The 22,527-nt window shown below is 40.1% G+C and overlaps 1 protein-coding gene across 1 annotated transcript; it reads left to right on the plus strand.

Annotated features, from left to right (window-relative positions):
- The first annotated feature begins 11,269 nt into the window (after positions 1 to 11,269).
- Positions 11,270 to 22,527, plus strand: LOC145399416 (phosphatidylinositol 4,5-bisphosphate 3-kinase catalytic subunit alpha isoform-like). The gene is made up of 20 exons (XM_080272033.1): positions 11,270 to 11,363; positions 11,541 to 11,756; positions 12,275 to 12,357; positions 12,714 to 12,840; positions 13,231 to 13,336; positions 13,691 to 13,829; positions 14,287 to 14,526; positions 14,737 to 14,940; positions 15,151 to 15,286; positions 15,817 to 15,959; positions 16,116 to 16,304; positions 17,368 to 17,508; positions 18,007 to 18,131; positions 18,763 to 18,922; positions 19,256 to 19,484; positions 19,806 to 20,052; positions 20,451 to 20,568; positions 21,215 to 21,366; positions 21,787 to 21,892; positions 22,372 to 22,527. Exons 1-20 carry the CDS (start codon positions 11,270 to 11,272, stop codon positions 22,525 to 22,527), a joined length of 3,111 nt encoding a protein of 1,036 aa, XP_080128159.1.

A 22,527-nucleotide genomic window follows, 5' to 3' on the forward strand; every position in this document is an offset into this window, starting at 1 on the left:
TATTTACACTTATGTATACCGTATTTATATATCTATCTATCTATGTATCTACAGTATATATACTGTACATGACTCTTTTGTACATGCATACATATGACTTACATACACATACATTCACTCATACATACATATCTTCACTCGAGCATATACAAATATTTACGTAAACATTAACTCACCGCATACATACATATCCGTACATACACATGCACATACAGAAGGCGAAGACACGCGTACAAAATCCGTGAACGCATGCACATAAACATAATTGTTCATTTACAGTCACATGAATAAATATACACACTTAAGGGTACGCTGTATTCTCCATCTCTCTCACACACACACACATACCCACGTGCACACACTGAGTGATGTGCACACACGTGAGTGCGTTTAATTTTCTGCACGCTTTCACATATTAAATGCCACGCGCACACACACATGACATCCATCTAGCACACACACACACACACACACACACACACAAATAAGTACAGACAAACACATTCACTAATACCCCGTACACACATACACATTTACTCTCTCTCTCTCTCAAGACCCTACCAGCCATCTGTGGTGTTGAAGCATAACAATAGCGGTTAATATGATACCCTATGCTACGTGGGGAGAGAGAGAGAGAGAGAGAGAGAGAGAGAGAGAGAGAGAGAGAGAGAGAGAGAGTGTGTTTTGTAAGTGCATAATAATGTATATGCACGGTGTCAATGAACATGAGTGAATAAGCGTGTGTATGTGTATGTGAATGAGTGTTTGTATGCATGTTTGTTTGAATGAGTGTATGAGTGTGCCTGCATGTTTGAATCCATATGTGTTTATGTATGTGAAAGAGTTTGTATGAGTATTGTTTGTATAAATGTATGTGTACAGGGTTGTGTGTACGTGTTTCTATATGAAGGGATGTGTATGTGTTTTGCAGTATGTGTGTGTGTGTGTGTGTGTGTGTGTGTGTGTGTGTGTGTGTGTGTGTGTGTGTGTGTGTGTGTGTGTGTGTGTGTGTGTGTGTGTGGTCTGTCACTAATCTTCTGCCAGACGTCTTAATCCCAGAGTTCATCCCAGTGAGGACAACAAAAACGCGTCCAAACCTCTCCATCACATCACCAATCCTTCCCGCCAATCCAAGTATTCCTCTTTCATGATTTCTTTCACTTCATCGGTCTACCTCGTTTTGATCTCATTCTCCCAAGAGCTTCATTTCTATACAAGCCTTCATCTTTCTTCTGCCATCCCTTCCCCCCTCCCTCTCTCTCTCTGGCCACATCTTTCTCTTGCTTCTTTCTTGCTGTCCTCATTTCCTCATCAGTTTCGCATCTATACAAACTCTTATCTAATGTTTCTCTTTCTGTATCTCTGTCTGTCTGTCTCTCTTGCTGTCCTCATTTTTCCATCAGTTTCGCATCTACACAAACTCTTATCTAATGTTTCATCTTCCATGCACTCCTCTCTCTCTCTTTCTCTCTGCAGACGACTGTATTCACCTATGTGCGGTCTTTTTCGAACTGGCGCGGTTAGATAGCCTTCATTAACCCTTTCACCTAGAGTAAACCATTTAATACTCCAGCCTTTTCCTGACGATTTTACTAAGATCAGAATACACTTTTCGACTGGAGGGGTAAGATCCAGCCCTCCTGACCCTTGCACAACCAGGGGGCTCTCCTGTTCTAAGTGAAAATATTTAACAGTAGCAAGAATAACCTGCAAAAGACGTCATGCAACTGAAGGAGTTAACTTATTCTCTACAAGGTGTTCCGCTTATCAATACGGATTCATGTGTTAACTGTAAAAATAATACGTAATATATATATACTGCAAAAATAACCTGTATATGCTGCAAAAATAACCTGTAATATATATGCTGCAAAAATAACCTGTAATATATATGCTGCAAAAATAACCTGTATATGCTGCAAAAATAACCAGTAATATATATGTTGCAAAAATCACCTGTATATGCGTCAAAAATAACCTGTACAGTATATGCTGCAAAAAATAGCCAGTAATGTATATGCTGTAAAAAATAGTCAGTAATGTATATGCTGCAAAAAATAACGTGTAATGTATATGCTGCAAAAAATAACCCGTAATGTATATGCTGCAAAAAATCACTAGTAATGTATATGCTGCAGAAAATAACCTGTATCTCTTAATGTATAGCGGTTTGTTACGTATTTCAGGGGTTAAAATTGAACTGGTAAGGAGTCTTCGTTAGTGTGAAATCCCAGAAATGTAAAGGAAATACTGACCCTAATTGTTTCTACTGCGATATTCTGTTTTCCACTCCACATGAGTTTATTCCGTACCCGGTCCATTATGGCGTGTAATTGTTGAGTAATGGGGTGTGAAATGTGTGACTGTAATTACCACGCTCAGTTATCTCTCTCTCTTGTTCTCACGCACACCTCTTACACGCTCATTATCCACGTTATTAACAAATTACCCTATTAACTCTTTCACTACGATTCGTCTCTATAGCCAGACGCCTTAATCCCAAAAGGGGTGGCCACAAACGAATCACCCCCATGTCACCCTGCCGTCTATCATCATGCTGCCTTCTCTCCATCTCATATTGCCCTCACTCACATACCATCCCCTACCATCCCTCCATTCCACGTGAGCTGAATCCGTGCCTGGCGTGAAATGTAAGTGTGATTGTAATTAAAACGCTAAGTTACCTCGCTCTCTGGTTCTCACGGTCACCCCTTACACGCTTATTAACCCAGTTATTAACAAATTAAATTAGTCTGGTAACCCTCTCGCTACAAGGACGTATTTCATTATTTGTCCAGGCTAGAGACATGATTTTATTCAGCTAAGGGAAAGCCTCTGTAAGCAAAGGAGTTGAGAAACATTATTAACCACTTTATACGAGATTTTGTTTTTAGAACCATTCAACTCATTCCTTATTTTCCTTATCATCATTTGTTCCACTGCGGCACATAAGCGTAAAAATTATCCTCGTGATCCCAACTATACTCCCATTATTATGTATGAAGTATGTGACATTGGAAAAAGTAGGGGATGAGAGGTAACTATAAAGGAATATTAACGAACCACATGCAGAAATAACTACTAAGAAAAAGGTGCTTCAAGTGACTCTCTCTCTCTCTCTCTCTCTCTCTCTCTCTACTGTTGCTGAAGGAATTCACTCATCCATAAATCCAGCCTGTTGGAATAAAATGTCACGTCTGTCTGTCTGCCTGCCTGTCTATTTAGGGGTGAAGCATCTCTATATCTACGTTTGTCTGTCCTTTTAGGGATGAAAATTGAACTCTAAAACTCTGGAGTGTCTGTCTGTTAGGGATGAAACATTTCTGCATCTATACCCCTGTCTGTTTGTCTGTCCTGTATCTGTACATCTGTGTCTGTGTAGGTCGAAATATTCCTGTATATACGTTTATCTGTCTGTCTGTCTGTTTCTGTCTACGGATTACACTTTTCTTACGGCTGTCAGTCTGTCTGTCTACCTGTATAAGATCTCAGCATCGCAAAGAATGAGAGCAAAGGGTTAATGGTTACCTTAATCAATCATCCTTTTAGAGCTGAAGAACACAAAGGTCACCCCTGAGAGAGAGAGAGAGAGAGAGAGAGAGAGAGAGAGAGAATTTTCATCGAATATACACTCTTAAGCTTTTCTCTCCAACTTTCGTAACTCTCTCCCTACCCTCTCTCTCTCTCTCTCTCTCTCTCGTCATCCCGTATTCAGTAATTTGCATATCCTGTGTATTACTGCCTAAGGTTATACTCTGACATTTAAAGGTCGCATGGAGAGAGAGAGAGAGAGAGAGAGAGAGAGAGAGAGAGAGAGAGAGAGAGAGAGAGACAGACAGACAGACAGAGACAGACAGACTGAGTTTCATCTACCACCACCACCAGTACTACGACTACCATCACCCAACAACTACCACATTCAAGCAACTACTGCAGCTACCACTACAATCCCCACCTGCAGCTACCACCACCACCACCACCGCACCAAGTACCCCCACCCCATCCATCACCACAACTACCTCCACCACATCTACCACCATCATCACCATCACGACAACCACCATAACTACCAACACCTACCAACATTCCTACCACCATCACCAGAATCCCAACTGCCAGTACCTACAACCAACATCAACACTACCCCCACCACCTACAACTAACACCACCACCACCGCCACCTCCATCATCATCATCACCATCATCATCATCATCTTACAACTACCTCAGTGATCACAGCTGCTTCTATGCAAATCAGATTTAAAAAAAAAAAAAAAAAAAAAAAAAAAAAAAAAAAAAATGATCACAACTGGCGAATGAGTCATCACTGGAGAGAGAGAGAGAGAGAGAGAGAGAGAGAGAGAAATTACCTACGTAAAGCTATATATATGGGTCAAAACTTTAGTATGGAAACGTGACCTAGGCAAGTATGTAAGGCTGTAAGTCAAAATTCCATAGTACAAAAAAGAACCCTTCAGTACCCTGTGAGACTATGTGTATTTGTCAGATTGCTATAGCATGGGAAAGTGACCTAAACAAACCTGTGGATCTGAGGCTGTCTGTAACTATGTATTGGTCTGACTTCTGTAGTATGGACAAGTGACTCAGATAAGGCTATATGTATGTCAAGACTCGATAGTATGGGGAGAAAAGTGGAGACTAGGGACAGGATGACGATGATGATGATGATTGATGATGATGATAATGATTGATGATGATGATGATAATGATAACCAGCTGCCATCCAAGTTCCTAGCAGTCAGATGGAAAATAAACCACTATCACGCCAAAAGTTAGGGCCATAGCGAAAGAATAATGAAATAAATAAATAATAAAGGAAAATAAGAGAAAGCAACACACCAAATAACACAGCCAACCACACCGCAAGAACATTGTATAATAGGAGAAAGATTGAGATAGAAAGATAGACAAACTGACAGACAGATATAGATGAAAGGTATAAATGTGTGTGTGTGTGTGTGTGTGTGTGGAGAGAGAGAGAGAGAGAGAGAGAGAGAGAGAGAGAGAGAGAGAGAAGGAATACGTGTGTGTGTGTGTGTGTGTGTGAAAAGAAAGATAAAGAATCCAATAAAGGGTATAGAGTTACATCGTAGCGAGTACCATCCGCCCTGATGAGATTTGCCAACGGTGTGACTCGGCAACTTCTAAAACTCTCACTATTGGCCACAGCTGCCTTGATCTACCCTCCCATCATCGTCATCTGATTGGCAGTAGTGTGGGTTATTTACATTTTTATGGCCTGTCGGGTTATGTAGGTATTAGTCATGATTCTTTGTCGGGTATCACTGCGAATCTGTTTTAACTTTTATTCCGGCTACCAAATTTGTGTTTTTATTCCTATCATACCGTGTTTTCAAGATATACGGCCTTAGTGGCAGTACACAAAGGCTATATCTAACCCTTACAGTTAGGAAAGTGCTTCCCTAAGATAGTAATAGGATAATAGTCTGGAGATAACAAGAACAAAGGATAATTTAGAGACAGCGAAAGAAATCATGCGTTTGATTGACAGTACTAAGAGTGATTTTCCTTTTTATGGCCTACCAGGTTATGTAGGTATTTTTCATTATTCTTTGTTAGGTATTAAGGTGAATTAGTTTTGCATTAACTTTTGAGGATGATTCGATTTGTAATTTGAAATCGGAGTTACTGATATTCTCGCACTTTCCTCCTAAGATACTTACAACTACCGGTATTTCCCTAGCCAAGCAAAACTATCTAGCGTTGATCTGCATAAAAGAATTAATTTATGGGTTAAGGTGAAATCTGACTACCTGGTAATATTCTATAATATTTTGTGAATTTGCTCGTTTCTCAATTTTGCTATGGATAAAATTTACTTGTAAGAAAATTCGTAGCTGCCTAAGGATGTTGGAATTCCGTATAGTTTATCCCATACATTCTGACCACACACACACACACACACACACACACACACACACACACACACACACACACACACACACACACACAAAATCTGAAGCTAAATAAAATTGTGTCAGCACCTGAAATAAAATCATGAAATTTCTAGCGTCCTGAAATGATTCCCTAGTAACCCTTTCAGCCACGACAAATCTCAATACTGATCTTCTAGCTACAGGCAGACGATTTTTGTTTGGGTTAGGTGTGGCTCTCCGCTCTGTTAAGTGTCTGCATGTTTTATAATAATTTGTTTTGCTCTCTTTTACCTTCCACAACGCTAAAATATGTAGAGATGAAAACTCTCCTCTGTCTGTCAGTTTAAATAGGCTAAATTACAGATTATTATAGTAACCAAAATGCATTAAAGCAGTCAAGAATCCCGCCAGACATCTAGGATTGCAATATGATAAGGGGCAATTGTAAACCTTTAATTATGGATGATTAATTTGCCATTAGTTTTGACACATGATATAAATAACTACAACTCGGATTATTATTATTATTATTATTATTAGTAGTAGTAGTAGTATTGTTATTATTTATTGTGGGTACGTGAATGATTTGGACTTGGAGGAAGGTCCCTAACATCACTTGCATATTTCTTCCTTCTCTTTTTCTTATCTTTCGTTAGACGTCGAAGCTTTCATTCGCATAGTAATTCCTTCCTTCTTTCCTCCCTTCACTTGCGCTTTCTCATTCTTTTTTATCCTTTTTACAGTCTCTTCTGTTTATTCTACGTCTTCGTTCTCCTGGGAGAGAGAGAGAGAGAGAGAAATCTAGGGGAATCTCTCTCGATCCTTAGGTGTACTATCGTACTCTTGTGTCCTTTACTTCATTCTTATCATTAGCTATCGTTCCTTTTATTCTTTCGTAATTATATTTAAGATCCCATCCACACCATTCAATTGGAAACTGCTGTGCTAATGATACAAATGATGATGACGATTACCTGATTACGATTATGTACAGGAAATATTATGATAAAAATTTTTCTTCATGTGAATAACACACTTAATGAAGAATTCATGATGATGATACGTACTCTATTCACACACACACACACACACACACACACACACATGCGATGTCACATAATATTTTATGCACACATCCTATCTGAGTAGACAGGATAAACATTTATCAACATATCGATATACCGGTATCCGTAAACTGTACATTACATACGAGTACATACATATGTATCCCACACAGTACATGCATACCGTATATATCATAATCACTTTACTATCATAACTACAATTATCATTATTATTATAACAATTTTTAATACCCAGTACTACAACTATTATGGTATTACTATTACTACTGTTTGTTCTTGTTGAAACCAAGTATAATAATATTGTATCATCAATATTGATATACAATATAACCCCCTATTATAAAAAATTCTGCACCATTATACTACGGTATACATGCAACATATAAATATCCTTTTTTATAATTGTAACAATGTTTTTGGACGAAATATTATTATTATTATTAGTATCATCATCATCATCATTATATATGCCTAACATACATACAGTACGTATACAAATAAACCTTATACGTTCAGTCACACAATTACTTATTCATACAGACGACACTGTGCACATAGATACGTGTACAAGCTTACGGCCTCCCAAAAGTATACCTCACATAAACAGTTTACTGTACATTGATAAAAATGTAGGCTTACGCTGCTCAAAAATCTGATGACTTTCCAACTTTCTCCACCTCCAATCACTCCATCTCCCTCTGTTATGTAGGGCAGTTACTAAGCAATTAGACCCAGCCCCTCATTACAGGTGTGTGGCCATGTTTTGTAGGCCTAGGGACAATTCGTGGCCTTAGGAGGATTTTTTAACACCTTTTCCTCGTTTACTGCCAATATCACATTAAATCCTTCACTGTGATGAGGTAGTTCTTAGTTTATTCTTGCGGTCACCAGAAGATTTTAATTAGCTATGGAGTAACAAAATATCGTCTAGAAACAATGAAACTATAAAATACGTCGTCGGATTGAGAAGGCTCGCGTCATATGCACAGCCTATATACTCGTGTATATATATCGATATGTGATAAGGAAGATATAACAGGGAGCCTTCTAAGCCCATAATAAGGTTTTGTAGGTGTTGATTTGTTATTCTCTCTCTCTCTCAACAGCAGAATTTTCAGGAAATACCCAGAAATTACAGGTACCAGTAACATTTTTTTTTTTTCTTTGCCAACATCCATGTACAGTGCCACTGATTTTCATTATTAGGTTACAGGCATGTAATTTTTATCATATACAGGAACAAAACATTACTTGGTCGACTATCTGTCAGCGTAAGAAAGATCTTGCCGTAACAGGATATAATTCAAGTTGGACTGAATTATGGGGAAGAAATGGACGCGGATGAATACATATACAAAGACTTCTTGCCTTATTTACAAGCTCTGCGCATTACGGATCCACACCGAGATACATGTAGATGCCTCCCAGGTTTGATTCTCATAACATCGTGGGAACGCAAAATGATGGCGAACTCGTCGACAGGCTCCAAATTTACGCATATTAAAGAGAACTAGTGTGTGGTCTTTACTTAAGGGAAAAAAGAAAACACACACACACACACACACACACACACACACACACACACACACAATGGCCAAAATTAGGTTGCGTCACCCCATTTTTCAGGATTGCAACAGTGACTTAATACTTTTTATTTGTATCCACTTATTCCATTTTATCATATATACTCGATGGTGCTTGCTAAGATCGCCTGTCCATGTCAAATTAAGCTGAATTACGGTTGCACCAGAATTTGTAGCAATGGCAAAATATGGACCCGGATGAATACAAACTCCTGTCAAAATTTAGATCTAACCTTATATAGCTCACTGTCACTCCAGCAATTATCTGGATATTTTCCCACGTTCCGTTATTCTAACTGGCATCAAGGAAGCGCAAAATAATGATTAACGCATCTACAAGTACCTCAAATTTAGGTATTTTTAAAGGATGTTCGTGTAAGGCGCTTCAAATTCCCGCCAAACTAGTCACGCAAAAGATTTAATTGTACCTTAGCATTAACAAAATACCGGATACGTTGTCTTATTTGTATCAAGCTGCACCAGTGAATCATATACACTCAGTGCCGTTTAGAAGACCTCCTGTCCATATAAAGATCAAGTTGAATTGCGATCATATAAACAATTGTGCCACTGGAAAGGATGGACGCGGACGAATACAAACCAACTCGTCAGAAGATATCCTGCGTTACCTTACGTGAAGTCATATGGATACTCTTCCCACGTTCTGGCATTCTTAGTGACATTATAGGAACACAAAATGGTGGTTAGTTCCTCTTTAAGTACCTTAACACTTTATGCATTTAGATTCGTAGGCCCCAAGCCACGAACATCCCGCCAAAACCACCCACAAATTTCTTCCTTATTTTAACATTAACTGAGCACCAGGTACGTTTTGTTTGTATCATGCCATTTCATTATTTACGCACAGTACAGTTGGCTTAGATCACCTAGCTAGGTAGATATTAATCTGGATTACCGTAAAATTAGTTAATCACTGGACACAAATGGACTCGTGTGAATTCAAACCCCCTCCTGTAAAAAATGTCATCTTACCTGATTTAGAAGTTTCTAGGTTTTGTAATACACATATGGATAGTTGTTACACGTCTTCGTTCTCTTAAAAACATCCTGGGTGCACAAAACCAATGTAAACTACAGCAAGTACCCCAAATATAACTTATGAAGAGAACGTGCCATTAAACCTTCTCCCTAAGATGTCCGTTACCCCACTGAGGCGCACCGCGCATGAAAGTTGCGGGATAAACCTTAAAAAGTAGTTCCATATGGCGTAAACACTTAATTCGTAAAATAGTGTATTCCTATAACGTACAGCTAAATGATTTTGTAATATTTATTCAAAACTGAAGCAACCTGGCAGCTTAATGTTTTAGATATCCGTAAATTACTTTGAAACTGAACCATCTTGCATGCTTGTTGATATTCAGCTTCATTTTTATTGTCAAGATTGTGTATATCAACTACAGAAGGCTTCCTAAAGACTCATACAAGCAACAAACATGAATTTCATTTACTGTAGCTTCATTTGTATTAATGTCTGCATGTAACCAACTGTGTATTTTAAATAAAATACTACTCCTTATACTTTTAAAAGTATAGATTTTTCTTCCATTTGGTTATGCAGAACCCAACACATATATCGCATATATTGGCTGCTTAGTGCTTCATTTAATAATCCTTTTCTCCCCAAAGTTCCTCATCTCTGAAGGGATTGATGGGCCTACTAAGCAGTACTCATTCAAATAAATAACTCCATTAAAATAATACGACTTTCGTATTCATTATTCGTATCAGTCTGCTTTAAGTCTACATTTTGGTTTTCATAATAATTGTAGCACCATAATCAGTTAAAAAACCCGCGGTAGTTTTTCAGCCTTTCGAAGTCAAAACTAAGTCCGTGTATATTCCAAAATTACTTTTGTTTTAAGCCCCCACGATATATATGTAAGAGATGAAATATAAGAGACATCAGATAATGATGTATGTTTTAAACCTTTAACAAATATATTAGACTTAATATTTTATCAATGAAAAGTATCTCATATGACAGCAGGTGTGGCCAGCTGTGTTTTTGTTTACGTGGGAGCCAAGCAACGGTCTGGTTTAAACGGCCCAAACTCATTCGTGTGTTTCTCTTGCCTCCTTGAATCTTGCAAAGCGGGAAAAATGTCAGATTTGTAACCAGTTCTCTTCTCTGAGTTAAACACCAGACTATGAGGGGTAAGATATGCAAAGAATGAGTTATAAAATTTACGGTACGGTATATTTCTATGGTATCTAACCAGGATCGTCTCGGGCATCTATTTGCTAAGGGCTGACATGGCTTGCCTAGTTCATTATTTATCACCTAATTAATATTATAAGAATATTTACTATCCCGCTGTAGCAAGTGTTAGGTGGAAGCTTACTGAATGTCTAGCATTCATCCCATACCCAGGATAATTTGTCAGATTGTTTTGAACATATTTAGCATTGATGAGTTTATTAATCAAATTCTAAACACTCCTAATGGAACAACATAAGTTTATTTAATGGATGGATTTATAGATTATTAGTTTGGGGTGATTATGATCAGATTAATTTTGGAAGTTAGGTACTGGTAAGATTAATGAAAGCCTCCATAACTTGTCAGGTGATGGAAGTGTGAATGTGATGATGACCAAGGCTAAGTGTGGGAGGCTGCTTGGTGACGCCTGCCTGGTGTGAGGCAGTGGGAGGGCCTCAGATGTCTGGCAGCATCATTGTGGACTGCCTCCTGCCCAAGAATGTCATTGTGCCGCTCTCATGCCACCGGGACATCACACTTGCACACCTTAAGGGTTAGTCCAAGTTCTGTATCCTGCTTGTCCATGTATTAGTGAGTTATAGGATGATGATGATTGTGATTGTTGTTATATATTAAGGAATTATTATTATTATTATTATTTCTGGTGTTGTCATCATCATCATTAGTACATCACAGTATTTTATCTACTAACTTCTAATATGTCCATCAGAGGAGTTATGGCACGAGGCTCGTAAATATCCAGGGCAGGAGGATCTGCGTTCACCCCAACACTATGTCTTGGTGGGGGTGACACAGGATGCTGCCGCACAGGAGGAGTTCTGGGACGAGGAACGCCGCCTGTGTGACCTGCGGCTGTTCTCACCAGTATTGAAGGTGGTGGAGGCACGTGGACCTATTGAGACTGAGCAATTCAACAATGAGATCAGTGAGTGTGTGGAGGTGGTGGAGGGAGTAGTTCAGTGGTTGTTAAAGTAGAGAGATTGATGTGAACCAGTGAAGCAGGGAAAATGAGAGTCTTAATAAAGATGAATTTAGTTAGATAATAATGTGGTTAAACCCCCGGAGATCTGGTAGAGCACTAGGATTTTTATTCTGATTACTACTGTAATGAATTTAGCTGAGGAAATGCACTCTTCCCTTAAAGAGTTGTAATATGTGTGCAGTAGCTAGCTACTGTGTGCATAAAGAATATTGTTATTGAGATAAAGCATAGTTGTATGGCAGCCTACAGTTTGTATTTATATAAACTGCAATATAGTATTTTCAGATTTTGCACTGGCTGTTACATTTCACTATCTATAAAAAGAAGTTGCAGTACATTGCTACACTGCTTTATTTTTCATTTGTGTTTATTACAGTACAGTATTCTGGAATGGAGTCCTTTGTCCAGTGTGTCATGATTTTTTTACATTCTGTAGTGTGATATAATAGTCTGTTTTCCAGGTCTGGCCATTGGACGATCTGTGCAGGACCTGGAAAACTCTGAAGATGAGGAACTGCAGGACTTCAGGAAAAACATTATGGAGGTGAGTGGAAAGAGAAGATGGAAAATGTAAAGAAAACACATCTGTGCCTTGATTTTAGAGTGTTGTGAATTGTTCAGATGAAAGAATTATACCCACTACTGGAAATGTTATTCATTAGGAAGATACAACAGTTTTAAACTGACTTGAAAAGGGTCTGCTTTGTGCAGAAACTATTATAACTTTCCAGGAAACCATAATACGGTATTTTGTACCCAAGCAGATGATAACTTCATTGTAGGGCTCATGTTGCCTGTCTTTACTACGGTATGTACTCATATTTTAAATCATTCCTTACTTCTTTAATGTTATATCTTACATCTGCTCCATTTCCTGGCACAACAAACAACAACTACAAGATGGTGCAGGAGTGTGTGCGAGCGAGACAAGTATGTGGTCTTGCATTACTGGCCTGCCACCAGCATCCCCCAGAGCTGGAGCCATCACCCGTCCTGCCCTCCGCCATTAAAAAGAGGCTTGACCAAGGTTAGGAAACATGTTTTTCTTTATGCTGTGCTACTGGAATAATGTGTATGCACTATTTTATTTGGTGGTGGTGGGGGGAAATCCAGACATCCAACCTAACATTTTCAACCAGGGAATAATATCATTAGTCAGACCATCTCTAGTGGGAAGAAGGATCAGGATGAGGATGATACATCATTTAGACAAGAGAGAGAGAGAGAGAGAGGGGTTTATAGGCTGAAAAGGCCTGCAGGGATTATGAATCATATTGATTGCTCCAAATGTAATAAATATCCCAGGAGATTGTAGAGATAGATTCCTACCCCACACACCATAGATTCATCTGCATACACACTTTGTCCATTTAATATGTTCTCAGTTGTTTTAATATCCTCCCCTTCTGTTCCCCAGGGTACTTGATGGTGACAGTATGGCATGGCAGCACGGAGTCAGTAAATGTGCGAGTGACTTGGGATACTTACCCCGATGGCATCATTGCAGCCGCTCTCAAGCGCCTGTTTCCACCTCCCATCACCACTGACTCATCCCCGAGAAAGAACAAGCCATCTCATAAGCACCAGAATAACATGTCACCATCCAAACACACTCATAACTTGATGCCATTCAGTCACAATAATAACTGTATGCTATCCAATCACAGTCATAATTCAGCACCATCCAAACGCACCCACACACGTTTTCCCCATGCCCCTGCGTCTGAAATTCGTTATGCACCTTACACCACCCACATAAAAAAAATAGACAAAACCCCAAAGAAGGCTTCTGTCCCATCCCATGTATCATCCAGTACCCCAAAGAAATCATCCATCCAACCCCTTTCATCATCCTGTACCTCCTCCCAAGACTGTAGCTCCTCCTCTCCATCTTGCAATAACCCCATAGCGTCGGTGGACCCCCTGTGTGGACGGGGAGGGCCCCAGCACTATGCCCTCAAGGTGTCTGGCACAAATGAGTACCTGCTGGCTGTCCGACCTATAACACAGTACAAGGTGAGATTGTTGACAATTTGGTTATTGGCTGTAATATATTTGGCATCTGGGAGGTGGTAATGATTCTGGTAGTGATGGTTAAAATGACTATATGGATATATACTATTGTATGGTATTATACAGGTCTCAGTACTGCAGCTATACTGATATGTGTTACTTAAAATTGCCATGTTGAGTGGTTGTTTAATGTGAAGTTTATGTTAAACATGAAAGATAATGTTTTCAGATTTTCATTATACATTGTTGAACATTGCAAATGGTGTGATAAAATATTAGGGAAGAAAAGTGTGTTGTATGCACACACATATGCACAGACAGTATGTTTGCATTTGTGCATGCACATGTGTATGTTTGTGTGTGTGTGTGTGTGTGTGTCTGAGAAAGAGAGAGAGAGAGAATGACACTAAAATTTCCACATTACTTATGTCAGGAACACCGTCATTTTCTCACTCCACAGGCAGTACGGTCATGGCTGTCCCGAGGCAAGACCCCAAACCTGTCACTGGTGTCCCGGGGTGAGCTGTATGCATCTCTATCCCCTGTTCACTCCCAGACCTCCTCGCACACCCACCACCCTCTATCTCAGCCCATCCCACAGCATTCCCCACCCATCTCCCTTTGGCACCCCAGTATGGATGGACGGCTCAAGGTGCACATTCTTCGTGGCAGTAACCTCAATACTAAGGATGCTCAGAAGGTCAGAATGTTGATTATGTAATAGATGTATGATTGAGTCCATGTCATAACTAAAAAGTTTCATTGCATCAGCTTCTGTCAGGCTTTGTCAATGATGAAAAGACAAGAAACAAGCAAATTTGAAACCTATTGTGTTTGATGAACATGTTTCAGATCCCTTTGTCCTTCTGAAATAATTTGACAGGCTTAAAATTGATTTCTTTACTCCCAGATATACATTCGAGCTGGGGTATACCATGGGTCAGAGTCACTGTGTTGTGTGCGTGAGACAAAGCGAGTGGCAGCCAGCAGTGCAGAGTGGGGGGAGTGGATGCAGTTTGAATTGCCCATACAGGAGATACCTCATGCTGCTAAGCTGTGTCTGGCACTGTGTTCGGACAGACAGCCTGACAGGAAGAGGAAGAGAGAGAAACTGGTAGGTAGGGGGAAATCAACACAGTATACAGTGTACTGTAAATGTGGATACAGTTTTATTTGCTCATACATGAGGTACCATTCTGTACATATATCCTGAAAAATTTTAAATGCTGAAGGATTGTTAGATGCTGTACATAAATACAGTATAATTAAAACAGTAAAAGCTGGATAAAAAATCAGCAAATAATTATTAATTTGCATGTAGCAGGAAGATGTAGCGCTGTGGTGGGGAAATGTATGCCTGTTTGATCACCAAAGCCGGCTGGTTCATGGCCGGGTAACCATACCTCTCTCACCATCACCACAACCATCACCGGACTTCCTCAACCCTCTCGGGCTTACAGGTAAGCCAGATGTCATTATTAAGATTATTTTGTTTGTTCAGTTATTTATTAGCCTTCGTCATCATTATCATCATGATCTTCACCCACCACTGCCATCAGTAGTGACTGATTATTGTCATTCACCACTACCCTCATCATCATCAGTATCATTCTGAACTTTTTTCCCATGCAAGGTTGGGGTGAAGTAGGATCCAGAACACAAGAAAAGAGAAAGCATGAAAGAGGAGGAACTATCAACGATGTACTCAGAGAATGGGCCAGACACTTATGTACACGTTCCTTTGAATCTTGTTCTGCCTTATAGGCCAAAGCGTCTCCCTACCCCCCCCTTTTTTGGGGGGAGGGGGATATGTTTCTAGATGCACTTTGCATACTACTGCAGGACAGAGTCTGTCGACTACCGTATCATGTTAAAAACAAGCTGCTAGACACTAGTCATGTGCTCCTATGTAAACAGTTCATCGACCCAAATTGATCTGTTTTCAGTTCCCTAGCTCAGCCTCCATACCGGTACCTCTTTTTTGTCACAGGGAACACAGTAACTCGAGAAACAGCCACGTTAGAGGTTGGGTTTGAGCGGCGATTCAACCAAAATGTGGTTTTTCCCGATGCACAGCAGATGGAGGACTATGCTCGTTACATCATCAAGCTTGACTCCAGGAACACTAGTCAGGTACAGTCGAGCTCAGAAGTTCCTAATACAGATTAATAAAATTGTTTTAACGAAAATTGTTGATCTAACTGTTCCCAGCCCCATCCCAGAACTGCATGTACATACATCTGAACAGTATTCCAAGATTCTGCCATTTGACCACCTCCTTCCCCTCAGGAGCACCAAACCAAACTACATGACCTGTCAGCTATCAAGGCCATAGCAGAAAAGGACCCTCTGACAAGGCTAACAGGAGAGGAGCGTGAGATACTATGGCAGAGGAGAGAGGAATGTCCTGCTGTACCACGTTCCTTGCCCAAGCTACTGGAGGCCGTCAAGTGGTCATCCAGGGATCATGTTAGTCAGGTCAGTTTTTTAATTACCCAGTGCTGAGGCCTGCAATATATATCCCATCTAAAGAAACTGGAACAAAGACGAAGACAGATTCAAGATTCATTCATTTTGAGTTAGCTGGATGGACACATTGCGTATAAAAGATTGGAGATCATAAGTACCGGAAAGACACTGAGAGAAATGGTTCCAAAGCTGACTAGGTGGGGTTGCAGATATGAAAGTCTGAGAGGACCAATTAAGTCTTAAAAAAAGATAGGAGATGTTGTGTGTGAGTGGGTGCTGTGTGCCTGCCATAATGGAGCAACAGTGTGAGGAGAGAGTTCACAACGCATAGAAGGGAGAGAGATGCATTATTGTATTGAAGAGAAGGGGGTTGAAGGGAGTCTAAAAGTGCTGTATTGATGAGCCCCCTATACGTCATACTTGTATATACTTCATATGGGGTGAACCATCATTAATATCATCATTCCTGTTGCATGAGGGTGATCATACTTTTGCCTTTAAAATGACTGTAGATATAGATTAAGTGTAGCAAATTTTGTGATTGGACTGTTCAGTGGAAAACACAGATGATAATTTTTGATATATTTTAGATTGTTGTAACTAGGGTATTATTACTGTAGCTGACAGTGATTGGGATGATAGCATTTATGATGATGGTGATGTTAGACATCCTGTTTTAATTTTGCTTAGTGATGGCTTGTGATTTCATGGTGCTGAGAGTTAGTCAGATGGAAAAATTATTCATATGTGGTGAAATTGTGTTTATTGTGAAGCCACAACAGTTTTGGCAGGATTTGGATCCTCTTCAGTCATGGTGAGAGTTGTAGTTGGATCAAATCTATTCTTTGTTCAGTTAGCACAGTTTCAGTATATGGGTTTAATTTTCCAGTAATGATGATGATGATGATGATCATGACTAGTAATGATGATAACTAACATTTGGTGCTTAGAAAATGAGGGCCCTAACATGAGCAACCTCATTATGAGGATTCATTAAGAGGAAGTATTGTATATAAACATTTGAACAAAAAGAATAATAATAACCAATATACTAAACTTTCTTCTTCCCCAGTTATACTTGCTGCTTGGGTCATGGGGCACAGTACCAGCCAGTGTGGCACTGGAACTGCTTCAGGCCAGACACCCAGACCCCACTGTCAGAGCACATGCTGTTACGTCTCTCAGCACTCTCCCTGATGAGGATCTGGGCCAGGTTTGTGTTCAGGTTCTTCATAGTGAGACATTTCAGCTTTTCATCCCTTCAGTATGATATACGTTTTATTTCATTCTGGCTAATGGCCAAAGATACCGATATATCTGATTGAAAGTTGCAACAGTTACCTCTAACACCCTTAATTATGATTTTTTTTTTTTTTTTTTTTTAATTCAGACTAAATGCATTTGTCTTGATAAACCCTTTGACAGCTATGGTCACACCTAGAAATCATTTCATAGGGGAAAGTATGCATTGCTAGAGGTTAAAAGAGTTTGTTCCAACTACCATCTCCAATTATTATGGTTATGTAGTAGCCTGATACCGAATGCTACTTTAGTTCTTTATCATTTGTCAGAAGAACTCCACTTTAATCCCCCCTTCCCCCTCATCTGTGATGTTTATTCATTATCATTTATCAGAAGAACTCCACTTTCATCCTCCCTTGTCCCTCCTTTAGACTAAGCTGAATGTAATATGTTCATTTTCCCCCTCCAGTACCTGCTACAGTTAGTACTGATCTTGAAGCAAGAGATAGTACTGGACTCTGCACTACTGAGGTTGCTGCTCCGTCGTGCCCTGGCCAACCCATCCCTCGGTCACTACCTCTTCTGGCTTCTCAGGTATGGCAGCGCATAGATGTACTGTTTGTGTTTGTATTTTTATTAGGCTTAACCTGACCTCACCCCATTCTTAGGTGAGAATGGAGGCCTGAATGATGATAATGAGTACTAAGTGACAAATACCATATGTTTTTGCATGTGATAATGATGATGATGAGTAGTAAATACTAAATAACAGGGGGAGGCGGTGGCTGAATCGGTAGAGAGGAGGCCTGCAGTCCTGATGGACCCAGGTTCGAATCCCGGCTGGGGCAGGGAATAGTTTAAGGATTTGAATTTCATGAAAGCAGGCTTTCCTGATCTACCAGATGACCCGCCGACATGTCATAAAAGTACCCCCGCTAATACCAATACACCAGTCCTGTATGAGACAGCCCTAGCATGTATTCAATGTGGACGGTGGGTGTTAGCGCCGAAGTGGTGACATGTAGAGAGGAGTATGGTATGTAGGAGGACTACTGGGCCTTGAGAGCAGGCTGTGGAGCCTATGCCCTGAGTCGGACACATTAAAAAAAAAAAAAAAAAAAAAAAAAAAAAAAAAAAAAACATAATTATACATGTGATGAATATAATGCTGAATACTGGTCATAATGGTGGTTAAATGTCCCATGTGCATGTGTGTGTATGCCAGGTCTGATGCGCACACATGGGCGTCCATGGAGCGGGCTAGTGCAGTGTTGGAGGTGTACTGCCGTGGGCTGGGTCGAGGAGGGGTTCAGCGAGTGGCCCGACAAGCCCTCGCACTAGACACTCTTGCTCGCATTGCACAAGATGTCAAGGATACAACAAAGGTATGGTAAAATTAGATATTACCTGTATAAGTCCTGTTTGTAATTCACCCCTTATTTTTTTATTATTACTTTTATTTATTTATTTTTTTGGGGGGGTTTGTGACTCACCACATAGTGTCATAAATCGTTATCAGCAGTGGAATATACTTATAATGTTTAAGGGATGTTGTGGGGGAGTGGTAAGCCTTGAAAATCAGCAGGCTGGACCTTTTCCATACACATGCAGCATGCAATAGAGGCATTCATGAGTCGTGAAGTACAGCAGGGACAGAAAATTATAGAAAGCCTTCATTGACCGGGGATACAATAATAGGAACTCTCTCTGGCACACAGGACAAGACCCAATACCTAAGAGAGCAGCTGCGAGAGCCTGAGACTCTGCGCATCCTACAACACCTTCCATCACCCTTAGTGCCAGGAGTATCCCTAGGGGCGCTGCGTGTTGGGGAGTGTCGTGTGCTGGACTCGGCACGTCGACCACTACGTCTGGTGTGGCAGAACCCAGAACCCATGGCTCAGTTGTATTCTCATACACATGGCATTATCTTCAAGAGTGGTGAAGGTGAGAGCCAAGTATAGGTATAATTATTCTATCTATCTATCTATTGCCAGACGCCATAATCCCGTAAGGGGTGGCCATTTGACTTTTATTTTGCTTTATTTACTGTCCAGTAGGTTGGGGAAGAGAAGTGGCTCTGTGAAGATTTTTATATGTTACTATGAGGCTTCAGTATTGCATGAGAGTGAAAATTGAAGAGTAAAAGCAGTGGAAATGGGCATTGTGAGGAATGTGTGTGATAATGGTTGTGATTATGATAGCAGTGGTACTGATGACACTTTAAATAATTCACATCTGTGTCACATTTTCTATCCCTAATCACAGATCTGCGGCAAGACATGCTAACCCTACAAGTCATCGGGACCTTGGCCAACCTGTGGAATTCTGAGGGCCTTGATCTTCGCATGACACCTTATGCCTGTCTGGCCACGGGTCATGAGGTGGGGGTCATAGAGATGGTGAGGGACGCAAGGACAGTGTACAGCATTCAGCGTGGCACTCGGCTTGGTGCCATGCAGGTGGATTCATCCCAGCTGTATAAATGGATCAAGGACAAGAATAAAGGTCTTAGGTGGGTGTAAGTTGGATATTTATTTATGTCAGCTAATGTAGCTGTATACTTATACTTCCCTTGTAAAGTAGGCTAATTAAAAGTAGGCTACAGTAGTATTGTGAATTGGATATCCACAATGCCAGGAAAAAAAAAAAGTTATTAGTTCATTTTGCAGGATGGTTATTGAGTTATGAGTAGCCTAATTGGTTTTGTTTCTGGTAATTTTCATGAAGAGGACTGATGTTATGGTAGCAAAACTTTTTGTCCCTACATCTTGAAGGTGTCATGACTTGATTAGTGAGTCAATGCCTTTGTTTTGGTTATATTGGATTTCATTCATTTATTAATGTTTATTTATTTATTTATTCTTTGAAGTCATGATTATTGAATAAATGGCTTTCTCTTGTCACCTTTAGACTGGACCAGGCTGTTGACAACTTCACCCGGTCGTGTGCTGGGTACTGTGTGGCAACCTTTATCCTTGGCATCGGAGACCGCCACCCAGACAACATTATGGTCAACCAGGAGGGCATTGTTAGTGCCTCTGCCTTATATTAGTGTCATTTAACAACTTGACTATGATAAATAAGCTACCAAGTGTGTATTTTATGCTGAATGGCATCTGATGATTTTATTAACCCCTTCTCCTTCATGAATTTGGTTTAGTTTATTCTTGCTATTGAACTAGAGGATTTCTTTCAGCTCATGAGAAACTTTTTGTACTGAGGGAGGTAGATATAGCCTTCATTAACCCCTTCACTAATAAAGATCTGCCCTAAGGTTAATAAAATCATATATAGGTAACAATTATCTATCAACAGCCAGATGCCTTAATCCCATAAAGAGTGGCCATAAGCAAATCACTTCCATGTCACCTTGTCCTCTGCCAGCTGGTTGCCATCCCTCCAACTTGCACCCATCTCACATATATTTCTCTACTCCATCTCTCCAGCTCATCCTCATTTTCCCTTTCCCTTTCATCCCCCTCTACTTCATTTGCATACACTCATCTAGTCAGTCTCTCATTCCTTGTAGCAGTAATATGCCATTAAATTACAGCACAGGATTCTAGAGATTAAGATCATACCCTTAACTTTTGATGAAGACTGCTTGTATATATTATTAGTCACCGTCTGTGTTTTATTAGTAACATACTTTCTGCTCTTCCCTTCCTGTCCAGATCTTCCACATTGACTTTGGTCACTTCCTAGGCAACTTCAAAAAGAAATTTGGTATCCCACGGGAGCGTGTTCCATTCGTCCTCACACCAGACTTCCTGTATGTCATAGCAAGAGGCGCTGACAACCCCAAGGAGAGCCAGGAGTTTATTAGGTATGTATATGAAATGATATTTTGGATTTGCTTCGTAGGAAAATAAGGGTGTTACTTTTTTTTTTTTCTCTCTCTCTCTCTCTCTCTCTTGTAAGAGAATATTGCCTGTGTTTGTGTGTGTGTGTGTGCACACGTGCATGCATGCTTGTATGTGCATGAGTGCTGGAGGAAGAGAGAGAAAAAGCCTGCTGTAGAAACTTGTGAAGTCTACATTCACTTATGCTTTCGTGCTTTGGTGACAAGGGCTAGTGGTATTTGTTGTAGGTGGGTCTCTATCCGGTGCTGTTATATTTGTCATTCAGTGGGTTATTTAAAGAAAAAACTACACATGCATGCATGACCAAGGCCTTTGAAAAACTTGAATGTATTTTGATGGTCTTGTATCCACATAATTATTCATCACTATATCCTTGTCTGCAGGTTCCAGGAGCTGTGTGGGAAGGCATACCTGGCCCTGAGGAAGCACCATCACCTTATCATTAACCTGTTTACCCTCGTTGTGTCAGCTGGGATGCCAGAATTACAGGTAACCAATAACATATTGTAGTATTTGGATATATCCAGTCCCATGTTATCTTGGTGACCTGTGGGGATTCCAGGCTAGGCTGGTATGTTGCAGACCACTTAAGGGTAGGTAATGTGCTACAACCTGAGAAACCAGCCACATAATCATCATTCTTTCATATGAAACTCAGATGAAGGTATAAGAGTCACTTGCAATCTAGTTTAGGCACTTGGTTTGGCTTCTAGTCCATATAGAACATGGATGCTCCCAGTGTGAGGGTTTCACAAGAATAATATAGCATAATTTTGATGATGGATCTGGAAATTAAACTGTTTCATTGGTACAGCAATAGTGTTTTAATCTAGATAACACCAGATAAATGAGTTCATAAATATGGAGACCATTTTAACTTTAACATTTATGCTTTTCTTTTTGTACTGAAGTGCAAGTATGACAAGACACTGCACTGACAAACCTGACAACATTTTATCCTGATACAGAGTGTGGATGATATTGAGCACCTTCGGACAACACTGGCTGTGGAGCAGAGTGACGAGGAGGCACTGAGATACTTCCAAGGTCGCTTCTGTGAGGCATATGGTGGTGCATGGACCACCAAACTAGACTGGTTCTTTCACTCGGTGCGACATAGGTAG

Source organism: Coenobita brevimanus, chromosome 49 (assembly GCF_032717465.1).
Source record: "Coenobita brevimanus isolate Jiangsu-jjx chromosome 49, ASM3271746v2, whole genome shotgun sequence".
Taxonomy (NCBI): domain Eukaryota; kingdom Metazoa; phylum Arthropoda; class Malacostraca; order Decapoda; family Coenobitidae; genus Coenobita; species Coenobita brevimanus.

Coding starts and splice junctions, on each gene's coding strand:
- LOC145399416 (XM_080272033.1), top strand. CDS start 11,270: ATGTCTGGCAGCATCATTGTGGACTGCCTCCTGCCCAAGAATGTCATT. Junction 16,305..17,367: donor CCAGGGATCATGTTAGTCAG/GTCAGTTTTTTA, acceptor CTTCTTCCCCAG/TTATACTTGCTGCTTGGGTC. Junction 20,569..21,214: donor TGGTCAACCAGGAGGGCATT/GTTAGTGCCTCT, acceptor CTTCCTGTCCAG/ATCTTCCACATTGACTTTGG.